This window comes from Haliaeetus albicilla, chromosome 10 (assembly GCF_947461875.1).
Source record: "Haliaeetus albicilla chromosome 10, bHalAlb1.1, whole genome shotgun sequence".
NCBI classification, from domain to species: Eukaryota; Metazoa; Chordata; class Aves; order Accipitriformes; family Accipitridae; genus Haliaeetus; species Haliaeetus albicilla.
Genome location: NC_091492.1, coordinates 27,535,063 through 27,559,930, shown reverse-complemented (window position 1 = coordinate 27,559,930; position 24,868 = coordinate 27,535,063). Strand labels below are relative to the sequence as shown.

At 42.9% G+C, this 24,868-nt stretch overlaps 1 protein-coding gene across 3 annotated transcripts in view; it reads left to right on the top strand.

The window, feature by feature from the left end:
* Positions 1-24,868, top strand: part of ZNRF3 (zinc and ring finger 3) — a 106,550-nt gene that overhangs the window by 78,277 nt on the left and 3,405 nt on the right. For 2 of the 3 annotated variants that reach the window (XM_069794474.1, XM_069794476.1), the window contains exons 3-8: positions 13,528-13,602; positions 17,045-17,176; positions 18,103-18,213; positions 19,434-19,601; positions 21,635-21,737; positions 22,545-24,290. In XM_069794474.1, the coding sequence (XP_069650575.1) occupies positions 13,528-13,602; positions 17,045-17,176; positions 18,103-18,213; positions 19,434-19,601; positions 21,635-21,737; positions 22,545-24,290 (2,335 nt within the window). The remainder of the gene's footprint in view (positions 1-13,527; positions 13,603-17,044; positions 17,177-18,102; positions 18,214-19,433; positions 19,602-21,634; positions 21,738-22,544; positions 24,291-24,868) is intronic. The other variant, XM_069794475.1, reaches the window with a different exon arrangement.

Here is a 24,868-nt window from a genome sequence, read left to right as displayed (position 1 = left end):
GGCGGCCTGATCCACCTGTTGGTTGTTTTGGTGTTCTCCAGTGGCCTGACCCTTGGATACGTGAGCATCCACATGATGTACTTTTACAACCAGATTCTCTAGCCAGGATGCAGTATCTTGCCACAGTGCGGCAGCCCAGATGGGTTTACCTCTGCACTGCCAGTTGCTCTGCTTCCATTGCTGTAACCACCCTCACAGGATATTTGCCACCTTCCATGAGTCAGTATAAAGATAAAGTATTGGCCATTTTTCTCATTCAGCAATGTCCAAAGGCAGCTGAATGGCTTTCACCTCTGCAAACTGACTCGGTTCATCTTCTCCTTCAGCAGTTTCTGCGACTTGTCGTGTAGGACTCCATACAGCAGCCTTCCACCTCCAATGTTCTCCCACAATGCAACAGGACCCACCAGTGAACAGGGCATATTGCCTCTCATTTTCTGACAGTTTATTATACAGTGGGGCTTCTTCAGCATGTGTCACCTCCTCCTCTGGCGACGTTCCAAAATCTTTGCCTTTTGGACAGTCTGTGATCACTTCTAAAATTCCTGGGCAATTGGGGTCTCCTGTACAAGCTTGTTGTGTGATCAGTGCGACCCACTTACTCCACGTGGCATCAGCTGCATGATGTGTAGAGGAGACCCTCCCTTTGAACATCCAGCCCAGCACCAGCAGTCGGGGTGCTAAGAGGAGCTGTGTTTCAGTACCAACCACTTCTGAGGCGGCTTGAACTCCTTCATATACTGCCAATATCTCTTTTTCAGTTGGAGTATAGTGGGCCTTGGATCCTCTGTATCCCGAATTCCAAAACCCCAGGGGTCTTCCTCAGGTCTCCCTGGGTGCTTTCTGCCAGAGGCTCCAGGTAGGGCCATTCTCCCCGGCTGCAGTATAGAGCACATTTTAAACATCTTGTCCTGCCCAGACTGGCCCGAGGGCTAATGCGTGAACAATCTCCCATTTAATTTGTTAAAAGGCTTGCTGTTGCTCAGGGCCCCATTTAAAGTCATTCTTCCTGGTCACTTGATGGAGAGGGCTTATGATCAGACTGTAATTTGGAACATACATTCTTCAAAAACCCACAACATCTAAGAAAGCCTGTGTTTCCTTTATACTAGTTGGTGGAGACATAGCTGCTATTTTGTTGGGATCTGATGATGCCCGTCTTGCCATTTTATTCCTAAAAACTGGATCTTCTGCGCAGGTCCCTTGACTTTGTTTAACAGCAAAACCGGCCTTCAGGAGGATTTGAACTATTTTCTTCCCTTTCTCAAAAATATCTTCTGCTCTGTCACCCCTTATGATGATGTCATCAATGTACTGTGGGCGTTCCGGAGCTTCACCCTTCTCCAGTGCAGTCTGGGTTAGTCCATGGCAAATGGCAGGGCTGTGTTTCCACCCCTGGGACAGTCGATTCCAAGTGTACTGGATGCCCCTCCAAGTGAAAGCAAACTGTGGCCGGCACTCTGCTGCCAGAGGGATTGAGAAAAACACATTAGCGATGTCAGTTGTGGCATACCACTTAGCTGCCTTTGACTCCAGCTTGTATTGAAGTTCTAGCATGTCCAGCACAGCAGCGCTCAGTGGCAGCGTGACTTCATTCAGGCTACGATAGTCAACTGTTAGTCTCCATTCTCCATTAGGTTTTTGTACTGGCCATATGGGACTATTAAAGGGTGAGCAAGTTTTGCTGATCACCCCTTGGCTCTCCAGTCGACAAATCAGCATATGGATGGGAATCAGGGAGTCTCGGTTGGTGCGATATTGCCGCCAGTGCACTGCTGTGATAGCAATTGGCACCTGTTGTTCTTCAACCCTCAGCAACCCCACAACAGAAGGGTCCTCCGAGAGACCAGGCAGAGTAGACAGCTGTTCAGTTTCCTCTGTCTCCAAGGCAGCTATACCAAAAGCCGAGCAGTACCCTTTTGGGTCCTTGAAATAGCCTCTCCTGAGGTAGTCTATGCCAAGGATGCACGGAGCCTTCGAGCCAGTCACAATGGGGTGTTTATGCCACTCATTCCCAGTTAGACTCATTTGAGCTTCCAATACAGTTAGCTGTTGGGATCCCCCTGTCACTCCAGAAATACAGATGGGTTCTGCCCCTCTATAGCTTGATGGCCCTAGGGTACATTGTGCACCAGTGTCCACTACAGCCTTATGCTCCTGTGGGTCTGACATGCCAGGCCATCGAATCCACACTGTCCAGTAGACCCAGTTGTCCCTTTCCTCCCCCTGGCTGGAGGCAGGGCCCCTCTAGTCCTGGTGAGAGTATTCATTACTTACTTTTTGTAAACATGAATCAGAAGTCCCTTCAAGAGGATCAGAAGTGATATCAGCCCTTCTACTCTGCCTGGGCAACTGCCTGTTGGAAACTGGAGTGGCATTTTTCCAGGAAGAATCCCCTTTTGTGATTGTTTTTCCTTGCAGCTCACATACCCGTGCCTCTAGGGTTGAGGTAGGTTTTCCATCCCACTTCCTCATGTCCTCTCCATAGTCACACAGGTAAAACCACAGGGTACCCAGTGGTATGTACCTTCTATATCCTCTCTCCTGAGCAGAGGAACATTTACTCCTAATAGCTGAGATACAGGCCTGTACAGGTGGGGAGTAGGACTTACCCTCTCTGAATTGCTGGAACTCCAGGGACAGTTTCTTCACAGCTAAGATGCAGGCCCACAGGGAGGAAGAGAGACTTCCCTCATATTGCTGGAGTTGGCCAGCCACTTAATTCACCATTTGTCCCTCACCTTCTTTCCAGGACATCGCTGCCAATGAATTGTCATATGACGGTGGTGCACTTCACAGAAATTTCCACCACGTGGGTTGTGTGCACTGGACTTCATCTGGATCTGTGGGTAACTTCTTGTTATCCGGATCATTATAAATCACCTCCAACAAGGCTCGTTTCCTCAGGTACTGGATACCTCTGTCCATGGTGGTCCACTTGCCTGAGCGACGTGTAACATCTTCATTGAAGGGGTAACTTTCCTTCATGCCTGACAGAAGTCTTCTCCAGAGGCTGAGGGCTCTTGTCTTTTTTCCAGTTGTCTTGTCAATGCCCCCTTCCCTAGACAAGGATCCCAGCTGCTTGCCTTCCCTACCCTCTAACTCCAAACTACTGGCCCTGTTATCCCAGTATTGGAGCAGTCAGGTAACAATGTGCTTACCTGGACGACGGCCAAAATCCTTTCGCATATCTCGCAGCTCACTCAGGGATAGGGATCAGGTGATGATCTCTGGTTCTGCCTCTTCGTCCTGTTCTCATGATGACCCCGGTTCATCTTCATCCCTCACTAAGGGAACTCATTTTTGTGTGTATTTCTTCTTCTGTATAGGGGCAACTGATGCTGACACAGGCTGGTTCTCTGGTTCAGCTGCAGTGCCTGTCACCAGGGTTGGGGTAGTTGCAGTGGTTGTCACGAGGGTTGGAATAGCCGCAGTGCCTGTCGGTTTGTTTTCCCTTCCTTCCCCCTCAGGGTGCTACATAATATCAAGCAGTGTTTGGTAGATACTGGCCAGGGCCCAGCACAATGTGGTAAGTTGTGCCTCTTTGGACTAGGCACCGCATTTTCCTTTCAAATATTCTATTGCTTCATCAGGGTCCTGTAGCTGTTTGGGAGTGAAGTTCCAAACCATTGGAGGTGAGAAGTTCTCTAGATACCTGCCCATATTCTCCCACATGCCATGTCACCCATGAGTGTCCAGCTTTGGGGCAGATCTCTGGGTGGTATTCTTAAAAAAATTTTGGGTAACCCTGAACAAGACCTGAGACACATTCAGGAGACATAGCAATAAGAGCATACTGGCTTGAACATCCCAAGGATATTAAAAATTCTCAAAAGCTGTTTTAATTAGCCTTGGCAGAGAAAGGGGAGGTGAAAGAGTGGGAGTCTTCCCCATAGATTGGGTGTGATTACTAATAAATTCCAAGAGAGGGCACCCAAGGTATGGGCATGACAACAATGCCACATACAAATACCTGCTTAACCTCATGACCAGTGATGTAATGATATCGTAAGTCGACATTACCCAGTACAGCAAAATGATAGCCCTGATCCCTCTCCCAGAGGTGATAAACACCACCACAGGGAATACATAGTGCATATAAGAACTTACATAATATCACCATGTGAACAAATGAACCAAGATTATGACTAGCGACTATTTAACTAATCTAAGAAATGCATATAACAAATCTGTTTTAAGATGCTTTGATCAGATCCATCATTATCTCAACCCTTTATGCCCCATGCTGGGCACCAAAAAGGACTGTCGTGGTTCAAGCCCAGCTGGCAACTAAGCACCACGTGGCCACTTGCTCACTCCTCCCCACTGCGGTAAAACCTCATGGGTTGAGATAAGGACAGTTTAATAGGGCAACACAAGGAGAGAAGAAGTAATAATAACAATAATACTAATATAAGAATGTATAAAGCGAGTGACACACAATGCAATTGCTCACCACCTGGAACCCGATGCTCAGCCCGTTCCCAAGCAGCAATCCCTCCTCCTCTCCCCGGCCAGCTCCCCCAGTTATATATTGAGCATGACATCATATGGTATCAAACATCCTCTTGGCTAGCTCGGGTCATCTGTCCTGGCTGTGCCTCCTCCCATCTTCTTGTGAAAATTAACTCTATCCCAGCCAAACCCAGGACACTCATCTATAGAACTTCCTGGGTTTGTCCATACTTAACTGAAGACTCCTTAGAACTCAAGAGTCTGCAGAAGTTAAGCCCTGACAATGTAGGCTCCTGATGCTTGTTTCAGCACCAAAGTTGTCCTCTGCTAATAGAACAAAATCAAATGAGGACAAGTCTGCAAAAGGTCACTGGAAAAGCTAATATTCTAGAACCTGGTACTGCATTTTCTGTATCATAGCTCTGTTAATATTGTCTACATCTCTGTGGTCTCACTTGATCTTGGTATGGAGAAAACAGGTGCATATCAGTTGGTTTGTGAGTGCTAAAAGTTATTGGAACAGATTTTGCTACTTTTGAGTCTACTCAAGAGAAGACCATGACCACTGAATTGCTGTATTCATCATTTATTTTGGTGAAATAATGCAGATGAAAACATCATCCCTTCTGCTGTATACCCTAGCAGTCAAGATTGTTGAAATCCTTGACCTGCCTTTCCAGGGCAATAAAGCAAGACACTGGACCTTTTCATTGATAATCATGTTCCTTGGAGCCACAGAGTATCCAAGTTGCTTGCTAGTGAGTGTTGCTTACATGTTACCAGTACGCTATGTGAGAGGCTGACCACTTATTTCAGAGGACCAAAGACAGCTGATGAAAGAATTAGCTATAAAAAAACATTCCACTTCACGCTGCTTGCATAATCCCACTCTTTTGGCAGATTAATGACCACTAACTCCACAATGTGGAGAGTTCTGACATGGAATATTGGATCTGATGGGCTGGGTTAAACAGAAAATATGCCTCAAGTTCAATGATTTTTAGTGCATACAGAAATTGAGGTGGAAAACCTCAAAAACTGACAGAGGGAATGCAAGTTTGGTCAGGCTGGCTCAGTTCTCAGCTAAATAAGGATGTATAAACCAATTTTCTTGAGTACTCTGTTCAACAACCTCTGCACAGAATTAGAGCAACCCAATTATCATATTTTCTGCCCCCAAAAGCATGAGATGTATTGAAAAAAGGAAAAGGAAAGAGAAGAGGAAAAAGCCACGGTTATACCTGTTGGAGCTGTGCTGTTTCCCTCAGTTCTGACTGAAAGCAATGTTTTGCTTTTGCGATCCATAGGACTGTCTTCTGCATACTATAGCCTTACTCTTCTGCTCCCTGTCTTGTTCATTTTGGAGGACCAGCTAATAGTACATGCTGGCACCTGATGCAATAGAGTTGGGATAGTTTGCTAAAAGCAGTTTGCTAGCATCTGTACTGGTTACCAACTAAACCATTGCCCAATCTCACCTTCCCCATCTTTATCATTTTCTTAACCCAGAGAATAAATCAACTCCTTCATGTACCACATACCATAGTTATAATTAATATTTCTTGTTTACAGTACACTAAATTCCAAGAAGAGAATTCCTAGAGTTGGATGAAGGATCCAACTAATCCAGGAGGCTAATCCAGGAAGACAGATCCATAGTTCTTAATGTAAGAGCATTTGTGAGAATATAGTGTTAGAACAGCAGGATATATCTGTGGGCTTACACAGGCAGCCAATACTTTTAAAGCATCTTTTTCTCTCTTTAGTCCATCAGTTTTATCTAGGGTGTTACCTTAAAAAAAAAAAAGTGTATTTATAAATAGTAGTCTGGGTTTAGTAATAGCCATTTTTAACAGAAGGCATTGAGTTACTGTCTTAATGAATGTGTAATGCATTACTTTGTTGATGTAAATGGCAGAGCTAAAAGTGATCAATGAACTTTGCTTTCCCCACCTATGGTTCCAAGCCCCAGTCCTTCTCCCATCTGTAATTTATTCACTCTCTGCAACCCATTAGATTAGAATGTCATGTCCTCATATGTAAATACAGCTGTATATTGTGAGGGAATTCTAACTCTAGCAAAGAAGTAAATGTAATGAACAAAGGCTAATGTTGTTGGTGATTTTTCTCTTAAATGGGGACCTTGTTAAGCAGCTTTTCTTCTCGCGTTGGTTTCTCCACTGTTGCATAATAACTGATATATTAATTGGAATGAGGCCATACTAGAAATCAGAGGAGGAGATGCTTGCAATGTTCATATCTGCAAGCACGTAAGGTCCTTCTAGATGTCAGCAAGTGGCTGACCTTCTTACTGTTTCGATTGTTGCTGTCCTACCTGATTTGAATGAATGAGAGGAAGCAGTGCACCTGTTTAATAATCATCTAGTTCCTCGGGTTGAAAGTTTGTCTCATCAAGGAAGTTGTTGCTTCCTTATTGTATTAGTCTGGCCCACAGGAAGGGAGTGCAGAGCTCTTCAAATCTTTCTGGTGTTCTTTGAGGTAATAACTAAAATTTCCTCAGACCTGGAGATGTGAAAAGATAGTTTCCTCACATTTCTGTCACACGTGTTTCCTCTCATCCTCTCTAGATTACAGGGTCTAGTAAATTCTTCCACATTTTAATCTGAGACGTTATTTAATGTGCATCTTATTGGTCATGGTTATCAACAGTGAGTTCATAACAAGCAGGTGTCTAAAATACACTCTAAAATAACTTTTCATCAGCCTTCTCCATGAGCTATGACAATCTCTGTGCAAATTAAAACACTACAGAAACATAGATGAAGCCAATATTATATATTTGCAATAAAAATCCTTTTAAAACATGTAATAAACACACCGTATCCTTCTGTTTACATTTTTCTTTGAGTATAAAGTAGCCAAATTTATTCTTCAGCAGAGGGCTTCTGATAAAGTCCTAGGCTGGTGATGTTTAAGGAATTGAGGAAGGGCAAATTCAAAGGTGGGTTTTGTATCCTTGATCATTTTAGTTACTTTGGAGGTGCCTACGTCCAACATTCAACCAGAGGAGATAGTCAAATGTCTACCAGGTGTTTGAATGAAGTCTAGCGAATGGCAGATCTCTTTTTAATGCTCATTTACAAAGAAAAACTTAAGGTGTCATTTGAAAAGATTCCTAAAGTAGCTGAAACTCTCAACAATAGTTACAGTCAAAGTGCATATTCTCTACATTTTATGATATAGACAAGTACAAATGTTTGGTGGTTATTTCAACAGCATTCTTCGTGAGCTTGATTGCCTTCATCTGCTGTTGTCACCTTCTCCTCTACTGAACAGATGACTTAATCCAAGTGATAAATAATAAAGTTTACTGTGAAGGGTTAGCAAAATAATCCAAGAGAAAAAGACCTTTTTTCATTTTCTCTGCAGTCCCTTAGTCATGACTGGTGACAGTAAGCACTACTAGACTCCCCCCAGGCCCAAGTTACATGTACCTATGAAGTTGGGGGTATGTTTCAGGGTACATATTCCTTTCTCTTTGCACCAGGGATACCTTTTGTCTATCCTTTGATGGTCCTATTTCATCCTAAGAGATGCCCTGGACTTGGTGCATTTAGGGCAGAATCATTCATTGCTTTCTTGCATTTTGTTCTGGTCTACTTGTTTTGATCAAATCTGTAGATTGAACAAGGACTGTGAGATTGACAAGACAATGATTTTTATTCTTCTGGACATGCTGCAATACGAGGTCTAATAGTTTTAAATAGAACCCCTAGACACTTGTCTTTCATGTCCTTTTTATTTTCAGCCTATTCACACTAACTATTATGTTTAGTTTTGTAGTATCATTAATGCACAAGAGAGTAGATTTTTGGAGCGTGGGGGTTTTTTGGCTTTCTAAGGGGAAACACTACTAACTTGCTTGATTGTTCCATGCCTGGCTTATGATTAACTGAAATGTCTTTGAACAACTTTTAAGCTGTTGTATATTATGTCAGAGACAAAGAAGAAAAAATCCAATAGAAACTACTGTGAAGACTTGAAAATACTAATTTTAGATGGCACTAATACTAAAAAAAAATAATCTGGTAGTTAATTTTACTTCTGTTACCAACAAGAATAGGGATTTATATGCAGTTCTGAGCTAAGCTGATTTTGCAGGTACTTTCAGGGGGTAAAATATCACAGAACTTGAAACAAACACACAAAACCCATTAGTTCAAATGGAGTCTGAATCTGTATACAAGTAAAATCAGTACACAAGAAGAGGTTGGAATGGATACTGCAGTACTGCTTCTAGCATTTGCTGCTGTGATAGTTGCAATACATTGCTGCAAAATGTTCAGTGCAGTTATGGACTGAAATTCTCTGCATTTCATTTACTGCTTTTGTTACTGCAGATTGCTAGGATAAATTTTAAATACAAATATTATTCCTCATCAGGTGGTTTGCTCTGCCTGTATCACCACTCCATGATGTTATCATGCTGTAAAGGGACCTCTTCCTGCTTCTTTGCCCTTTCAGCAATTCTAAAGATTTATTCTCCTCCAGTTGTGGAGTATAGGCTACTTCTGCATGGCCAATCTGTTATCTACATCCACTGAAAAAGCTTGTTGTTGCTCTGTCTTCTCTTTGGCCCCTGTGCTCCTGACAGTACTGTAGCTGCATTTATTGGGGCACTCTGAAATCGGTCTGTGAAAGGAATTTGCAAGAGTTACCACTGCTCAGAAGATCTGAAAACCAGAACTGGAGATGCTTTTTACCTCCTTCTGTAACTGTCCAGACCTGTGAGGGCCTTCCCACTGCATTGTAGTTGGTATTGGTGGGGCCTAAAGGTGGGCGTAATACATGGAAAAGGAAACTTAATCAGAGCTATCTCTGAGTTCATGCAATGAGCAATATGAGATTCAGGCTGTGATTGTCTTACAGTTTCCCCATCTGGGGAGCACACAGTCAGGGAGCTGGTTAGAGTTCATACAGGAAAAGAAGGCTGCTGTGTGAACAGCATGAACCTTCTTCATATTGCAGGGATTACCGCGTATGATCATGACAAGAGATGCATACAGGAGGACTCGTGGTTTTGTAACAAATTTCCACATTTGGAACTTCATTCCTAACAATGGAAGAATAAACTGAGGAATTTCTCTTTTTTTCAGCTGTATACTTCCAGATTTTTGTTAGGTCTCCCTTGCTGACCAGCTGTGTTCTACCAGAAATAGTTTGAGAGGATTTTTTTTTTAAAGTAAGGCAGTTTCCAACCACTGCACTTAGACATAGTAGCATAGGTTGCAAGTGCAAACCATTGTTATTTTTACACCACCATTACATATAACACAAGGGGGAAATGCCAATAACAGTCAGTTGCCCCCTGTAAAATAGTGTAAAAAAATCTCCCTTCCACAAAAACTACAATAATTTCAGACAGTGAGTTAAGGTTGTGCTTATCAAATAAGATGCCAGGTAACTTGTCTGTATCCTATGAAGACCTACTTACATCTAACCTATATTTTGTGTTTTATTATGTTTGTACTTAAGGACAAAAGAATTTTTGAATTGACAATACAGGGCTTGCTGAAGATTGTTGTCATTTCCAGTCCTGCTTCTAGGACCAAGACATGCTTAGTCCTCTCTACATCAGTGTGTTTGCACAATTGAGCCTTGTGTTTCTACATGTCGGGCAGTTAGTTAGCTGCTGATCTACACAGAACATGTGTAACTTCCTGGAGCTCCAGTCGGGATGTGGGAGCACTTTACAGAAAAAGTAAAAGTTATGATGATGGTGCTTGCATATAGTGGCCATGTAGAAAGAACAGGTCAGAGTCCGTTGCTCTGTAATAGTGTAGGCTTTCCGACTCTGAATGCAAAGAACGCCTGGGAGGTTGTTGTCACTATGAACAGAGAGCAATCATTTGAATTACTAGAAGTGCAGTTACCGTTTTTTTTTGTTTGTTTTTTATTACTCTTTACAAAAAAGGAAGAATACTGCTATGTAGTGATAGTAATTTTGTTTTAAACCACAGAAGACAAATAATCTCCGAAAGGGATATGCCTGGCACCTTTACTGCCTTCTCTCAGTTGCATGGGAATTGAATTGAGGAAATGCCTGTTTTGTTTGCCACGAGTATTGTGAAGGTAAAGCGTGTACCAGTACAATTTTTTTTCTTCCCCCTCGTCCCACGTGTGTCTTTATTTTTGATCTAGGTTTTGGCCACTTTACTTAGAAAAATGATTTAGGGGCAGTCTTTACATGCTGAATAGGCCAAAATGAAAAAGTCACATGCCTGTTATAGACTGGTGTTATTTTAAGTGGGACTTACATTGCTGTGTTATTTTGAGCTGTCCTGATTACTGAGTAGTGGACAGGGTATTCTCAAAGATGTTTTGGCTTTAATTATCCTACTGTTTTTTGCGGGGTGAGGAAGAAGGGGTGTAGTGGCAGCCAGGCTTTCCAGGGTGCCTCCCCAGAGTTGACCGGCTTTCTGAGGCAGGCAGCAGGGCTGCCAGCCCCAGGTGCGCTCCGGCCCCCGCCAGCTGCCATCTTGAACTGAAGGGAAGGAGGTGAATACCAGACGAAAAAGAAGTGTCTGCGCTCAGGCCCCAGCTTGCTCGCGCTTGTTTGCTCCTCAACAAAGCGCAGTGGTTTTAAAAACGAGCTTGAGGAGGGGAGGAGGAGGAAGGGGGGAGCGGCGAGGAGGAGTGGCAGGCTGTGGTGTGTTTGCGGCTGCTCTCTGATCTCTCGCCAGTGAAACCTGGAAGGTCAGGCAGGCTGCCGCCAAGCCGCGGAGCCAGAGGCCTGGGAGCGCTGGAGCAGGCGCCGTGGAGCCAGAGGCCCGGGAGTGCTGGAGCAGGCACCGTGGAGCGTGCAGCTGCGGCACCCACCTTCCCCACCCTGCCACCACGGGCGGCCTGGTCATTCCTGCCCAGGGTGCTCGGGAGCTGGAGGGTCGCCTCATGACTGGCCTGTGCTGCTGAGGTCCCGTTGTGCGAACAAGTCTCTTTAGCGCAGTGTCAGGCTCCCTAGTGATGCGAGTGAGAGACTGACGTATGCTTTCCAAGAGCGGGCACATCCTCTCTTTCTCTGGGATCAGGATTTAAACCCTAGCAAGGACAAAAAAATGCCTGTTTCCCAGTTCTCCCTATGGCTGCCGAGCACCCTTCGTGCCCCTGGGCAGGACGTCACTTCTGGGGATGGGGCGGGCAGGACCCACGCGCTCCACTGGGGCGCTTTGTGCTTGGCCGATCTTCGGCTTCCGCCTCGAGGCTGAGCTGAGTTGAGCTGGTGTGAGGGTGGAGAGCCTTGTGCTGGGGTGGCCAGTAGCACGGGAAGGGGAATGGGGAGGGTGCAGAACAGCCACGAGTGACAAGTGAGAACTACTGGTGAAAGATGGCTGGAGCCTTCCTTTGCTTGGGGCCTGGCACAAACTGCTGGTTGCAGTTGGCCGGAGCTAAACTAGCGCAGCAAGTTTGCAGAAGGGGGGAGGTGGCAGATGGTTCACCCTGCTTGCTGTTGTCTTCTGCAGCACGATTTTTTAACTCAGTTGGTACTTTTAATCTCTTAACATCTCATTTTGCAATACAGAGTAAGGAATACAGATTACATCTTGGTGGTGGAAACTTTATGAATTGCTGCGCTGTATACTGCACATTCAGTGCATTCAGAAACTTAAGGGTTTTTTTCTGAACCAGCCTGCAAAGTCTCTTAAAAAATATCTTTAGAGATCAAAGTGCCTTGCTTGTTGACTGACCATCCTGAAAGAACAATCTAAATGGCCTGAACAGTTCTACAAGCGCTGCATGTCTGTAAAGGGTGCCTTCTACAGAAACCTGGATGAGCTTTCACCTCAGGGCCACTGCCTCAGAGAATGTGTAGTAGATTCCTTTTAACTTTTCCTCCTCAACAGCTATTAGTGATTAGCCAGGTGTGCTGACTTACTTCAAAGGGGACAAATACCTGGTGGGCTGAGAAAGAGACCCCATTGGGGAGTTGGTTTCCCTCATGCACTGTCTGATGGGGTCGGTTGGTTTAAAATAAAAACAAAATACAAAAGTAGAGCAAAGAAAGTGACCTGTAGGTGTTCAGACTAACATCTCTGTACTGGCCAACATTCTTCTTGGAAATCACTGAGTAATATTTCATAATTTATCACTTCTATCATGTGTTTCTTCTATATCTCAATTTAAGTTCAGGTTCTGCTAGTCTCTATGAAGAGCCAGTGTCGTCCCGTTTAGTACTGTGATGGTGATAGCTGTCATAGCTTGGAGAAATAGTTACTTGCATTCTGCATCCAACAAAGGCAGTAACAGCTTTGAAAAGTTACTGGGAACGCTTGCTCTGTGGAGCCATTGAGCAACATTTGAACAGAACATACAGTGGTAAAGTGGCAGAAACTGGTGAAAATACCCTGTCTTAGCCTTGGCGGTTAAAATACTGTTTCCTCTATCCCAGAGGATTTTAATATGTTCTAATATCTCCTCTGTGCTGTTGGTAATTCCAGGTTTGGACTGCATATTTGATGAAAAGCCATGCACTTAAATAGGTCTGATCTTACCTGCGTAAGAAGTGTTGTATGCAACAGTTCTGACCTCTAATGGTCAGAAACAGCAGTATTTTCTGAGGCACTATTTGCAAGGATTGTGATATGCTAGACTTTGTCATGACTGTGAGAATGACACTGAGCAGGTCTAAAGAACCTGGTCCACTTTTATTTTCTACACTAGTGATCTTGTCACTCTACCTCATATCACAGGGAAGATTGTTTTTAATGGTGCTTCCAAGTGATGTGGAGAAAAAGAACATAATTTAATTTTTAGAAAATCTGATATTTAAAGCCTTTAGAGGGTCTACATCACATTTGAATTCCTTTAAAAGCTTGTTGAAGGAGGATTTTGAGAAGGAAGGGACAGGGAGATTGTAGAAGCTATAGTGAAGTTTAACTACATTCCATGCTGGTTCAGGAGCTCCTCTGTTTGTAATTACTCTGTCGTTTGTTTTAACTACACAGAAACACAAAATGTTAAATTTGCTATCTGGAGATGAGGAGAGGGAGTAATTTTTGAGGTAAGAAGTCATCTTTTGGGGTGGGACTGAGGATGCTGTCTTTCTTATTGCAGGCAAAACGAGCAGTACAGCGAGGAGCCACAGCCGTCATCTTTGATGTTTCTGAAAACCCAGATGCCATTGATCAGGTATGAAGAAGGGAGCCTAGTTTTATTACAGCCTCTGTTGGGTTCTTTTAGTGTTGCTGAGTCAAGACTTGAGAGCATACAGGTCTCAGAGCACACCTGCTTCAAGACACGCAGCTACTGACCCTGGGTAACATGGTGCTGTGGTTTTCCTGCTCATCTTCTGGCAGGCAAGAAGCAATGGAGGTGTTGAGAATGTGGTAGAAAGAGAAAAGTTTGGGGAGTTATACTTTCCTTCTAGCCTTTACTAGAATTCAGGTCTGGGATTGAGGTTTTGAGAAAGGATGGAGGCAAATTTTTTGTGGCCCATTATCTAGTCAAGGAGGTTTTCTTTGCCCAGCTCTGTGTACAAAACACAGGGTGTTTGGCCCTACCCAGCTTGTGATTGATAGTTTTTTTGAGCAGCTGATATTTTTGAGGTTGCAGAATGGCTTTCAAACCTGGTTCTAAACAAGATTCTTAGAAAACTTACAAACATTTTCTTGTTCACAACTGATAATTTCTGGCCCGCATATTTCGTGGGCAAGCAGGGCTTTTCTTTTTTGGGGATCTTGGTACAACTTCCATCGTTTCATTTGAAATGGGTGAGGTAATAGTTCTGTGAAATGCTTTGACAAGATCCTTCCAGCCAATTCTGAGTTATCTGAGTGGAGAGAAGAAACTAACAAGCACAAAAATAGTCTGCATTTGGTTTTGTTTTGTCTTGAAACAAAACTGCTGTTTCTGCTACAGCAGGAACAAGTGAAGCTGAATGTTTTTAAGTGCAGCCTGAATTTCTTGGGGGAAAGAGAGACCATCAGTGTTTACATTTAAAAAGCTGGCTTTAATTCTGAAATGAGCATCTGTTGGAGAAAGGAATGCAGACCCTGTGCAATGGATGCTTTGAGAACTGTGCTCTGCATGTGCATCAAGGCTACAGCCTTGATCTTGCAAACATTCTCAGGGATGTTTTTTCCCCTTTTATACACAGAAAAATTATCTGCACAAAGATGTAATCTGTCTTTTTCCAATTTTTTCTGTGTATTACAGCTTCCAGTTAACTTTCAGCCACCCTGCTCTGAACTTGAGAAGCTGAGTTACTGCCTCTTGCTCTCTTCCTTCTACCAGCAACAGCTGTCCTTCCTTGATTCTTGATAATAAACTGGGTGCAACTGTCTCCAATAGCTGGGAAACTAGTCCAGTGGAATTGAATATTTTGGGTATACCAATAAAATGGAAGGAGGTTAGTGGCTTAGTGCAGTAGCTGACAAAGTAGACTCTATTAGAGGACACAGCAGCAGCCTATGCAAACACTCACCAACAGGGAAGGAAAGACTAGGCTTAGCTTTCATACTCTAGGTGTAAGAGTTACTTGATTGGCTCCCTTCTCATGCTGCTCTGGACACTTGTGTTTCATGCATTTTGATTCTCAGCCAAAGTCTTCAGAACCCTTGGCATCAGGCGATACTAATTAATTTGTCTTTAAAACAAATACCATTTTGGCACTCGCAATGGAATTGTGGAAAACAATGACAGATAACAGTGGAGGAAAAACTGGCATGAGTTAATCTGGAGTATCTTTGATTCAAATGGAAGTATCCTAAGACACTGAGGGGAGCTGTTTAGGAAGATTTCCCAGGTATGCTTGTTACCAAGCAATAGAACAACTAAGGGAGAGTGCTTTGAAAGGGAGGAGTGGAGTATTATGAAAGCCAATCCTTCCTGCCAGTCAGTGGACTAAGAAGCAGGCCTGAGCAGGAGAAGAATTGTCCTCGGACAATTTGGTAGCAGAATTAGCTACCAAGTGAGAGGGCTTTACATACAGATTTTGTGGGTTTTATTCCCATTGATATGAGTGTCTTCTGCTGTAGAGTAAGAATGAAATTTTTATTTTTAGAAATGCTCTGTGAAGTCTGATTTGTTTCTTAGTTTTACTTTTGCATAGAAGAGGAGTAAAAGCACCCAGAGCATCATATTTAGCAAGAGTCTGGCAGTGTGCAAAAGCTACTGAGGAATCAGGTGAATTCTTTTTTAGACAAGAAAGCTTGAGGGAGAATATATGTCTGGGAACGTATGGACAGTGATTGGATTTGGCCTTAGGCTAGCAAGCCTTCTAGACACGTAGGATCCCTGGGTTGGATTCAAGTACTTCAGCTAGTTTTTAGCTCTTCAGAAGACATCTGTCTTAAAAATAGTTTGATCGGTGTTCTCAGAAGCCCAGTCAAATACTAGGAAGAATCTGTTTTAAAGTCTCAATGAAATCTGTCACCATCATCTGGACAGATTAAGTAGAGTACTTTGTAAGCAGGATAATAGACCAGTCATTTGGTAATTTCTACATGTTTTAGCCAGAAATAACAGGTAGATATCAACAATGTAGATATGGTATCTCTACCATATGCTACTCTTGTTCAATTTGCTCACACTCCTGTCATCTCATTCCTTTCCCCTGTACCATTTCCATCTGCTCGTCAGTGCGTTGCTTGTTTTGTATCAACCAGCCTCTATACTAGGATTTTTCTTGTGGGTTAGAATAAGCTATTTGAGTTTATCATGTTGGTGCCATTTTGTAACAGAACAATTCTCTTGTCTTGTTATTCCCCTCTCTGGTATGTAATTTAGCAGATTGTTTTTCTGGATTTGTTGGCCAGAGAAGTTACGCAGTCTCCACACTTGAAGTTTTCAGCATCTGACTGGATAAAGCCCTGAGCAGCGTGGTCTGATGTCATAGTTGACCCTGCCTTGACCAGGAGGTTGGACTCATGGGGTGCCTTCCCACCCACATTATTTTCTGATGCTATGATTTGGCCTTTCAAAAAAACTTAGCTGCACCTGGAAGGAAGTTTCAGGGTGAATTAAGCTATCTACTCATATGCTTTAGTCTTTGAGGCCCCCATCCTGCAATCAATAGCTCTAGTGGTTGCTAGAACCCAGATAACTCTTTGAATGAGTTTGCTGAGTTAAACAGCAGAAATTACAGTCTTCAGTAAATTGGTTAGGTACAAAGAGTCTGAAAGACAGGACTCTGACATGAGACTGTTCAGAAAGCCGAAAAAATTTGTATGCGAATAATATAACTACAAAGTTGAAATAACAAAAGGTTCAGAAAATGTAGCAAGGTCATTTTCTTTTGAATGTGCAGATTTTTATCCTTCTTCATTATGAGGTTTAATTTATTACAGTATAATATATGCACCAGAACATAATACGGTTAAGTTAAAGCTGCTGTTCAGAAATAACATTTCTTATCCTTAATCTTAGTTTTGGTCAGTAAAAAAACAGCAGCTTAAGTCAAAAGTTTAATTCAGGTTTAACTCTGTGGAATACTTAAGGTCTGTGCTAGAAGAGAACAATTGGTGCTTCAATCAATTCCACATTCATATTCCTTTCCTCTTCTCTCCATTGTCCAAAAGAGAGGTAGTTTTCCTGCAACGTGCCTTTTAAGTAGATTATTTTTTTGTTCTAGCTGAACCAGGGCTCAGAGGACCCTCTGAAGAGACCAGTGGTGTATGTGAAGGGTGCTGATGCTGTCAAGCTAATGAACATAGTTAACAAGCAGAAAGTGGCACGAGCAAGGATTCAGCATCGCCCCCCACGGGTGAGACTTTAAGAAACTTTATCTAGGTATTACACTGCTGTTACTTCATGCAGTGCTTGCTAACTGCACTGCACGTGAAGATGTTCTGATGCTCCCCATGAGCATTAATACATGTGAAATTCTGTTGACCTAAATAAATTGAGCAACTGCACTGTGGACAAGCAGCTACGCTTGACAGAAGTGTAGAATACACAATGTGACATCCGCTGTCTTTCATAAGGATTCTTTTGAATATATAAATGGATAAAAATTTTATATACTAGAAGTTTTCCTTTTTCTTAATTAAATAACTTAATTATTGCACACTCGTGGTAATTCAGGTTTGTAAGGTAGTCTGCCTTGTGTTAACTAATAATTCTGTGTGGTATTTTAAACATGGGTTAATTATTTGGTATCTGATATTTGTAATTGTAATATAAAATAGTTTTTCTAGGTTTTTTTTTTAAAACTCCTTACATGCAGTTTACAGAAGAGCAAAGCTAGAGGTCATCCGTGTCCGAATTACCATTTTTGTTTTGTTGTATTTTTATGGAATTCATCTTTCATACAGAAATGTATTTGAGAAGTGGGCAATTCGCTGAAAATTCAAATGTTGATTTTCACTCACTTAAGTATACAAGCAAACCAATAAATCATGAAAAATTGTGTTAGTGTGATTCACTCCGTTAAAAAAACTGGCTTTTGTGGGATTGGTTCAGAGACACAGTAAATCTGACATCTTGTGACTGGCATTCTATGTATTTCGTTCACTTGCAGTGACATACAGAATCCTAGTTAATGAACAGAACAGTGTGTACTTTGACTTTTGCCATTGTGACTGTGTACATTTGACTGTGACCACTGAGAAACTAGAGAAGAGAAAGGAACAATAGATTTGAGTATGATCTGAAGAAAGGAAAAATAATATTTTTGTTTTAATTTTTAAGCAACCCACCGAGTACTTTGATATGGGTATTTTCCTGGCCTTCTTTGTGGTTGTGTCTCTTGTTTGCCTGATTCTTCTTGTCAAGATCAAACTGAAACAGCGACGTAGTCAGGTAAGAACAGTAATGGGATAGTCACTGAATGCTGAAAGTTAGTTTCTCTTTGTCCTAGAACTTGCTTGCTACTTTTGGAAATGCCAGACACTGACTTAAATAGCCATCTTTGTGGAAAGTGTTTTATCCATGGATGTTGGCCTTTGGAAAAAATTGGAATTGTCTTTAAAGAAGATCTGCATTGACCTGTGATGTTCATTCAATTAAATCCTGAAATGAAAAGAGTTCAGAAGCAGTCCATTTAGCCATTGGGAAGGAATAACATTTCTAGTTGTTCAGAGGTTGATTATCAGTAGCACTGGTGTACTTCTAAAGAATTCCAAGCTCTTGTTGCTGTACTGTGGAGAGAATATCAAGATTGAAAATAAATGCAACTCTTTTCGATAGAATAACATCTATTAATTGTCAATGGGAGAGATTTGTAAGGTAAAAAGTTTGGTTAGGAAAGATTCGAGGTGAGATATTTTGAGTTTGTCCTGTCAAATGTGAGAATGGAAGCTAATGGACTCTGAAGTCTGTAGTTGTAAACTGCCCAATATATACACGTAAAAGGAATGCAGAGCACTGTAGATGCTTAGGACTCTTGCTTTGGACATATTGAGTAGGAATCCAAAGATGTTATGGGCCACCAGCAGTGTTAAAAAGGGGGATGACAAATTCTACAGTAAAATGAAAACAACCCACTGCCTTCCTAAACTTCTACAATTGATTAAATTCAGGGGGAGAGGGAAATGATACAGCTAATTTAATAATATTTCATTTTAATCCCTCTCTCAAGTATTGCTTCTGGTCATGTGGTGTTAAGAGCATAGTGGGTCATTATAGTCACTATTGACAGTTCAGAAAAAGTTCCCAGCCAAGTCTTATATGTTGCCTTGAATAGTTGCTGCCTATCAATTGAGCAGTTGCAGTGTATCCCAATTGTCAGCACCTTCATCCTGTTTCAGTTCAAAGTTGCTTGTCATTCTCACTACTGCATGTGGCATACATTCTTTTCATGAGGCTTCTGATCTAAATTCTAACTAGCCACCTTCTGCTTTATGTATGAAATTGTACATTAGTCTGGGCCTGACATGATTTGGTAAGATACATTAATTTGATATGGTGGTGTTTCTCTGCTACTATACTATAGTACCTTCTGCAGAAGCATTGCCTTTTTTTTTTCCCCTCCCCTTCTTTCTTTTTTTTTTTTTTTTTTTTTTTCCTTTCTTCTGTTGTAGAATTCCATGAACAGGCTTGCAGTGCAAGCGCTGGAAAAAATGGAGACCAGGAAATTTAAGTCCAAAAGTAAGGGACACCGGGAAGGTAGCTGTGGAGCACTGGACACACTCAGTAGCAGCTCCACCTCTGACTGTGCCATCTGCTTGGAGAAGTACATTGATGGGGAGGTAAAGGATAAATGATTTCTTCAACATGGACTGAGATTGTAGCAGGTTTATTGCAGCACTGTGGTACATGGCTGGCTGTTGGGTACATTGTGTACTGAGGTTGTGCCGCTTGCCAGACTGATTGCATTGAATAGCCAACTTGGCCTCAACTGCATTCTGCAGCTCCCAAAGAAATCTCAAGGGCTTTTCCCCATACTACATAGTGAGAGGTGAGGGATCTCATTCTGCAAGTTGCCACCTCCATCAAGTTGCTTTTCTGAGGAAGGACTTGTAAAGAAGTCAGGGTTACTTCAGCATTTAGTTCTCTGGGTACTTCTAACAAATTTTGTGCTAAGATGATTGTGCATGCAAGCTCTGTTGGACATAAGGGATACATTTCCTGTTTTGCTTCTCAAGCTTTGATGACACCTTGTTTTCAAAATGTCAGGTACACAGCACTGCTGGGAAACGACAGGAGGAGAACGAAGAGATGCCAAAAGGTTCAGGAAATGTTTTCTGACTCCTCAGTTACCATTTCTGCATTGATGGCAGTGCTTGCCTTCTATGACACAGTTCTACCCAGAGGAAGCAATGAAAGGATGAAATAATAAATAGAGGCAGTCAATAATCACAGCTTTAAACTTCTATATAAAAAATTATTTGAGGACATTTTGTTTTGAAATGATTCATAAAAGATTCGTTATTTTTAGGGGAATAGAAAATACCAGCTGCAGTATTTGAGTGCTACAAGCTACAAACAGAAAGTTAATGACGTTAGCTCATGGGAAATTATTCAGAGTAGCAAGGGATGAAGGCAGACAAGAACTTCAGAAGGGCGGTACAAAACTGACTGGACAGGAAACTCATGCATGAACCTCAGCATGAAGTGATATACATAGGGAAGAGCTTCACATGTATTAGTGATGGGTTGTGAGGCGAGCATTACTGTTCAGGAGCAAAATCTCGAAGCTGTTTTAGATAGCTTTGTGAAAGCAGATTAGATTAGTGCTTTGTGGCAGTCAAAAAGGCAAATCAGATGTAAGAAATGAGATGGGGAAGTCTAAAGAACTGAACAGAAAACAGTAAGTTTTCTTACTGTGTAAGTTCAGTCATGCTCTCACATTGAGTACTGTGTGCATTTTTTATCTCATTTCGCAAAAGATATGTTGGAAATGAAGGTGCTTCAGAAAAGAGCAGACACAAAGCAATAAAAGATTTGGAATGGTTTCCGCACAAAAAAAAAAATGACTGAGAGGTCTAGGACTGTTTAGTCCTCGATTACTTGGGGATGGAGGGAGTACAAAATAGCGAATGGAGAGCATGAACAGGAATCGGAAGTTAATTTTTTTCCAGTACAAGATTGGGTGCAATTAAACGAAACTGCTAGGACCCAATCTGAATCTACATATGGTGTTTCTCCACCAGCAGGTAGTAGCCCTGTGGAACTTCTTGCCAAAGCATGTTACAAATTCAAAACCTGAGCTTATGAGGAGACTTGAGCAGTGCTTGGAAGAAAGATCTGTTGGGTGTTTCTGAACTGGTAGATACCCAGCAGGCTCAGGAGGTACCATGAACAGATAATAGCTGAAGGATGGGAGTGCTGGGCAAGGGAAAAATATCATACACATTATGTTGTTTTTGCTTTTCCCTCAGTGTTTTCTATTGCTAATAGTTGTAGGCAAGTTGCATCATTAAATGGACTCTATTGATTTTGGTTTTTTAAGTTTATTTAATATATTAAGGAAAACTTTAATGATGAGCTCCTTCAAGGTGTTAGGTCATAGGGACACAGAGCAAAAAGTGTCCTAAAGAAATGTAGTGTATCTGCATGGAGTTCTAATGTGCCTGCAGACTATTCTTTTAGTGACAGCTGATCACTAGCTGTTGTGCTTTTGGCTGTGTTGGAACAGATGGCATCTTTTTTCCTTCTTATCACTTTGAGGCTAGGAATCGAACCGTTTAGTAGCTAGGTTGAAAAAAACTAGGAATAAGCTGTGAAAAATTCACTCATTAGGAAGGAGTACTTTTTCATGTTCCTTTATCTGTTCCTGTAGGAACTGCGTGTCATTCCCTGCACTCACCGATTTCACAAGAAATGTGTGGATCCTTGGCTACTGCAGCATCATACCTGCCCTCACTGCCGCCATAACATCATAGGTAAGTGCTACAGTATGGACACTCTGTTGTGTCATTCATTTTGCCCTTAACAGCTTACAACATGAAAGAGAAATTGTGCCTGTTTGTAAATCTCCACGCAGTTCATAGTCTTTATTGTAACACAACCCTAGAAATGGTTAGGACTAAATTCTTTGAAAATGACTGTGTGCCCTGGAATAACAGGTCACATTTCTGGTTTTCCCTCGTTCTGGGTGCGGTTCCCAGCAGAGGGCACTGCTAGTCAGCCTCTGAGTGCAAAGAGGGCAAATAGGTAAAATAGATGGGTATGGTTTCTCTTGGTAATTACAAAGAAAAGACAATGTATTGTTTTTTATTTTTCCATGGTGTTGTAACTTGGAACGTGGTTTCCCTTACTTGCCCTCTCCCCCTTTCATTTTCTCTGTCTTGAAAAAGTTTTCTGTTAATACAGATTTATGTAAAATAATGTGTAAAGTGAAAACTCGAGCAATGACTGCTAGCCTTGCTCTTAACCTGCAAGATCAGGAATACTGTGTAAGCATAAGGTTTGGCATATAAGAGAACAGTATCTGAAATCACTTCACTTTTTTCCCTTTTTAAGCAAATACAACTCAGTGTTTCAAAGGCTTCCAGGCAGATGCTTTTGACTTATTTTGACTGTTCCTTTGTTTTTCCTTCTGTGTAAAAAGTTGGTGCTTTTTTTTTAGAACTCTGTTGTGTGCATAATGTAACAGAATTCAGAACAAAACATCCTTCTCTCTTGCATAAAGTATATTCCTTTTTATTCCCTCCTACTTCTACTTGTCCACTCTTATTTCTCTCATTCAGAACAGAAGAAGGGAAATGCAGGTGCAGTCTGTCTGGAATCCGTCAACCCAGCACGCAGCCGGCAGCAGAGGGTGATTCTGCCTGTGCATTACCCAGGCCGAGTGCACAGAACAAACCAGATAACAGCATATCCCACTCGGACAAGCATGGACCCTCACGGAAACCCTATCACAGTACTTACAGTTGAGCGACATGGTGAACAGAGCCTCTACCAAGCCTCATCCCCAGCCTATATCCGAAGTTACCAGCCTATTCATTTGGACCATGCTTTAAACACGCATCACTGTAGCCTGGAACATAGGGCTTACTCTCCAGCTCACAACTTCCGAAGACCCAAGTTTGGTGGACGCAACTTTTCCAAAGCAGCATGTTTTTCCCAATATGAGACCATGTATCAGCACTACTACTTCCAAGGCCTTAGTTACCCTGAGCAAGATGGACAGCTTCCAGCTGGCATTTCCTCAAAGGGTCCTTCCCGTGCCTTTCAGCCTGGTAGCAGTATGCTTTTCCCTTCTGTGGTACATGTAGTGCCCTCATCTCGTTTGGAGAGTGGCAGTACCTCCAGCTTTAGCTGCTATCATGGTCATCGTTCAGTGTGCAGTGGATATTTGGCTGACTGCCCTGGCAGTGACAGCAGCAGCAGCAGTTCTGGTCAGTGCCACTGCTCCTCTAGTGATTCCATGGTTGACTGCACTGAGGTCAGCAACCAGGGGGTTTATGGGAGCTGCTCCACCTTTCGCAGCTCTTTGAGCAGTGACTATGACCCATACGTTTACCGCAGTAAGAGCCCTTGCCGAGTGGGTGAGGTTGGTGGTGCAAACAGGGGTGCAATTGTTCTCTTGGAGGGCCCCCACGAGGACGAGCTTCCAGCTCATGGTCTCAGTCTGGTGGGTGCTGACTGCCGGCCTGTGCCAGCTTCTTCCTCAGGGGACCAACTGTCTAATTGCAGCATGGATATGAACTATAGCAGTAATTCCTCACTAGAGCACAGGGATCCAAATGGCACTACCTCAGAGGGAGGACATGAGGCCACTCCTGGTGCTGCCTTGGATGTTAAAAGGAACTGGAAAAATCCAGAGGTAGCAGGGCCACTTATGGAGCAAGCATGCGCATGCTGCTTTGAACTCCAGCACTCTGCCCTGGAACCTAGCAATGGGACAGCTGACTGTAGTGCACTCTTCCTTAGCTCTCCGCTGTGGGGGACGTGTGGCCCAGGAATAGAACCACAGTCAGGGAACACCCCGGGCTTGTACAGTATTAACTCAGACCACTTGCATAGGACAGATGGGGTAAAATATGAGGGGTTGCCCTGCTGCTTCTATGAAGAGAAGCAGGTGGCCTGTAGTAGTAACAGTGGCAGTGGAGGTGGTGGCTGCTATACAGAAGACTATGCAGTGAATGTGCAGTACACGCTTCCTGATGACACCTTGCCAAGCTGCTGTAAGGGTGTATGTGATCTGGGTCAACGCATTCCCATAATTCCTGAAGACAGAGACTGTGAGCTGATCCTACCTACAGAGTGCCAAGGGACCCACACGGGAGGCTGTAGTTCCTGGGATGGAACACCTGAGCTAGATACTTATCTGCACTGCCAAGGTATAGGAGAGGTACAGGACGAGAGGGAGGTGTGCTATGAGGCAACATCATTCCTGCGGCAGAACTGCTCTCAGGAGGAGGAAGCCGGAATGCTCTTTCCCAGTCCCACTCTGAACTCCCAGAAGCTGATGACAACCACAAAGGCTACAGGTAATATGTGTGCTTTTTTTGATTACTCGCTACCTTTCTGTCCCAGCATGTAAAATGCTGCCAGCTTCCTAGGTACCTGCAGCCACAAAGGTTACTGTCGTCCTTTGCATAAGAGCAGGTTATTGACTAATCCTTCAACCAAAAGTGTTAGTGTCTTGTTACCTGTGCTCATTTGGTCATAGCTAGAGGAATAGAAGATGGCAGTTTACTGTCTAACCCTGTAAGAGCTTTCATACTCATCCTTTGTGGGGAGGGGAAAAAATGACTGCTAGTACAAGGCCCCCATTAGAGCTCCCACAGCCAGGGATGCTGGGCCAGTCATGGCAGCAGTGGCAAGCTGCCTAAGCAGGCAAGGCCACAGTGCTGGGAGGGGACAGACAAGCTGAAGGATAAAAAAAATGAGTGAAAAACTTGGAATTGCTGTAGAAGAATGTGGGAAAGTCTCTGCTGTGGACATACACAGGGGAAAAAAAGAACCCCTCAAGAATGAAGGAGGGTATTCCTTACCTGCCTTGCCAGGGCTGTTTTTAAGGGTGTTCAAGCATCATAGGGTACCCTAGATTGGAAGGGACCTCAGG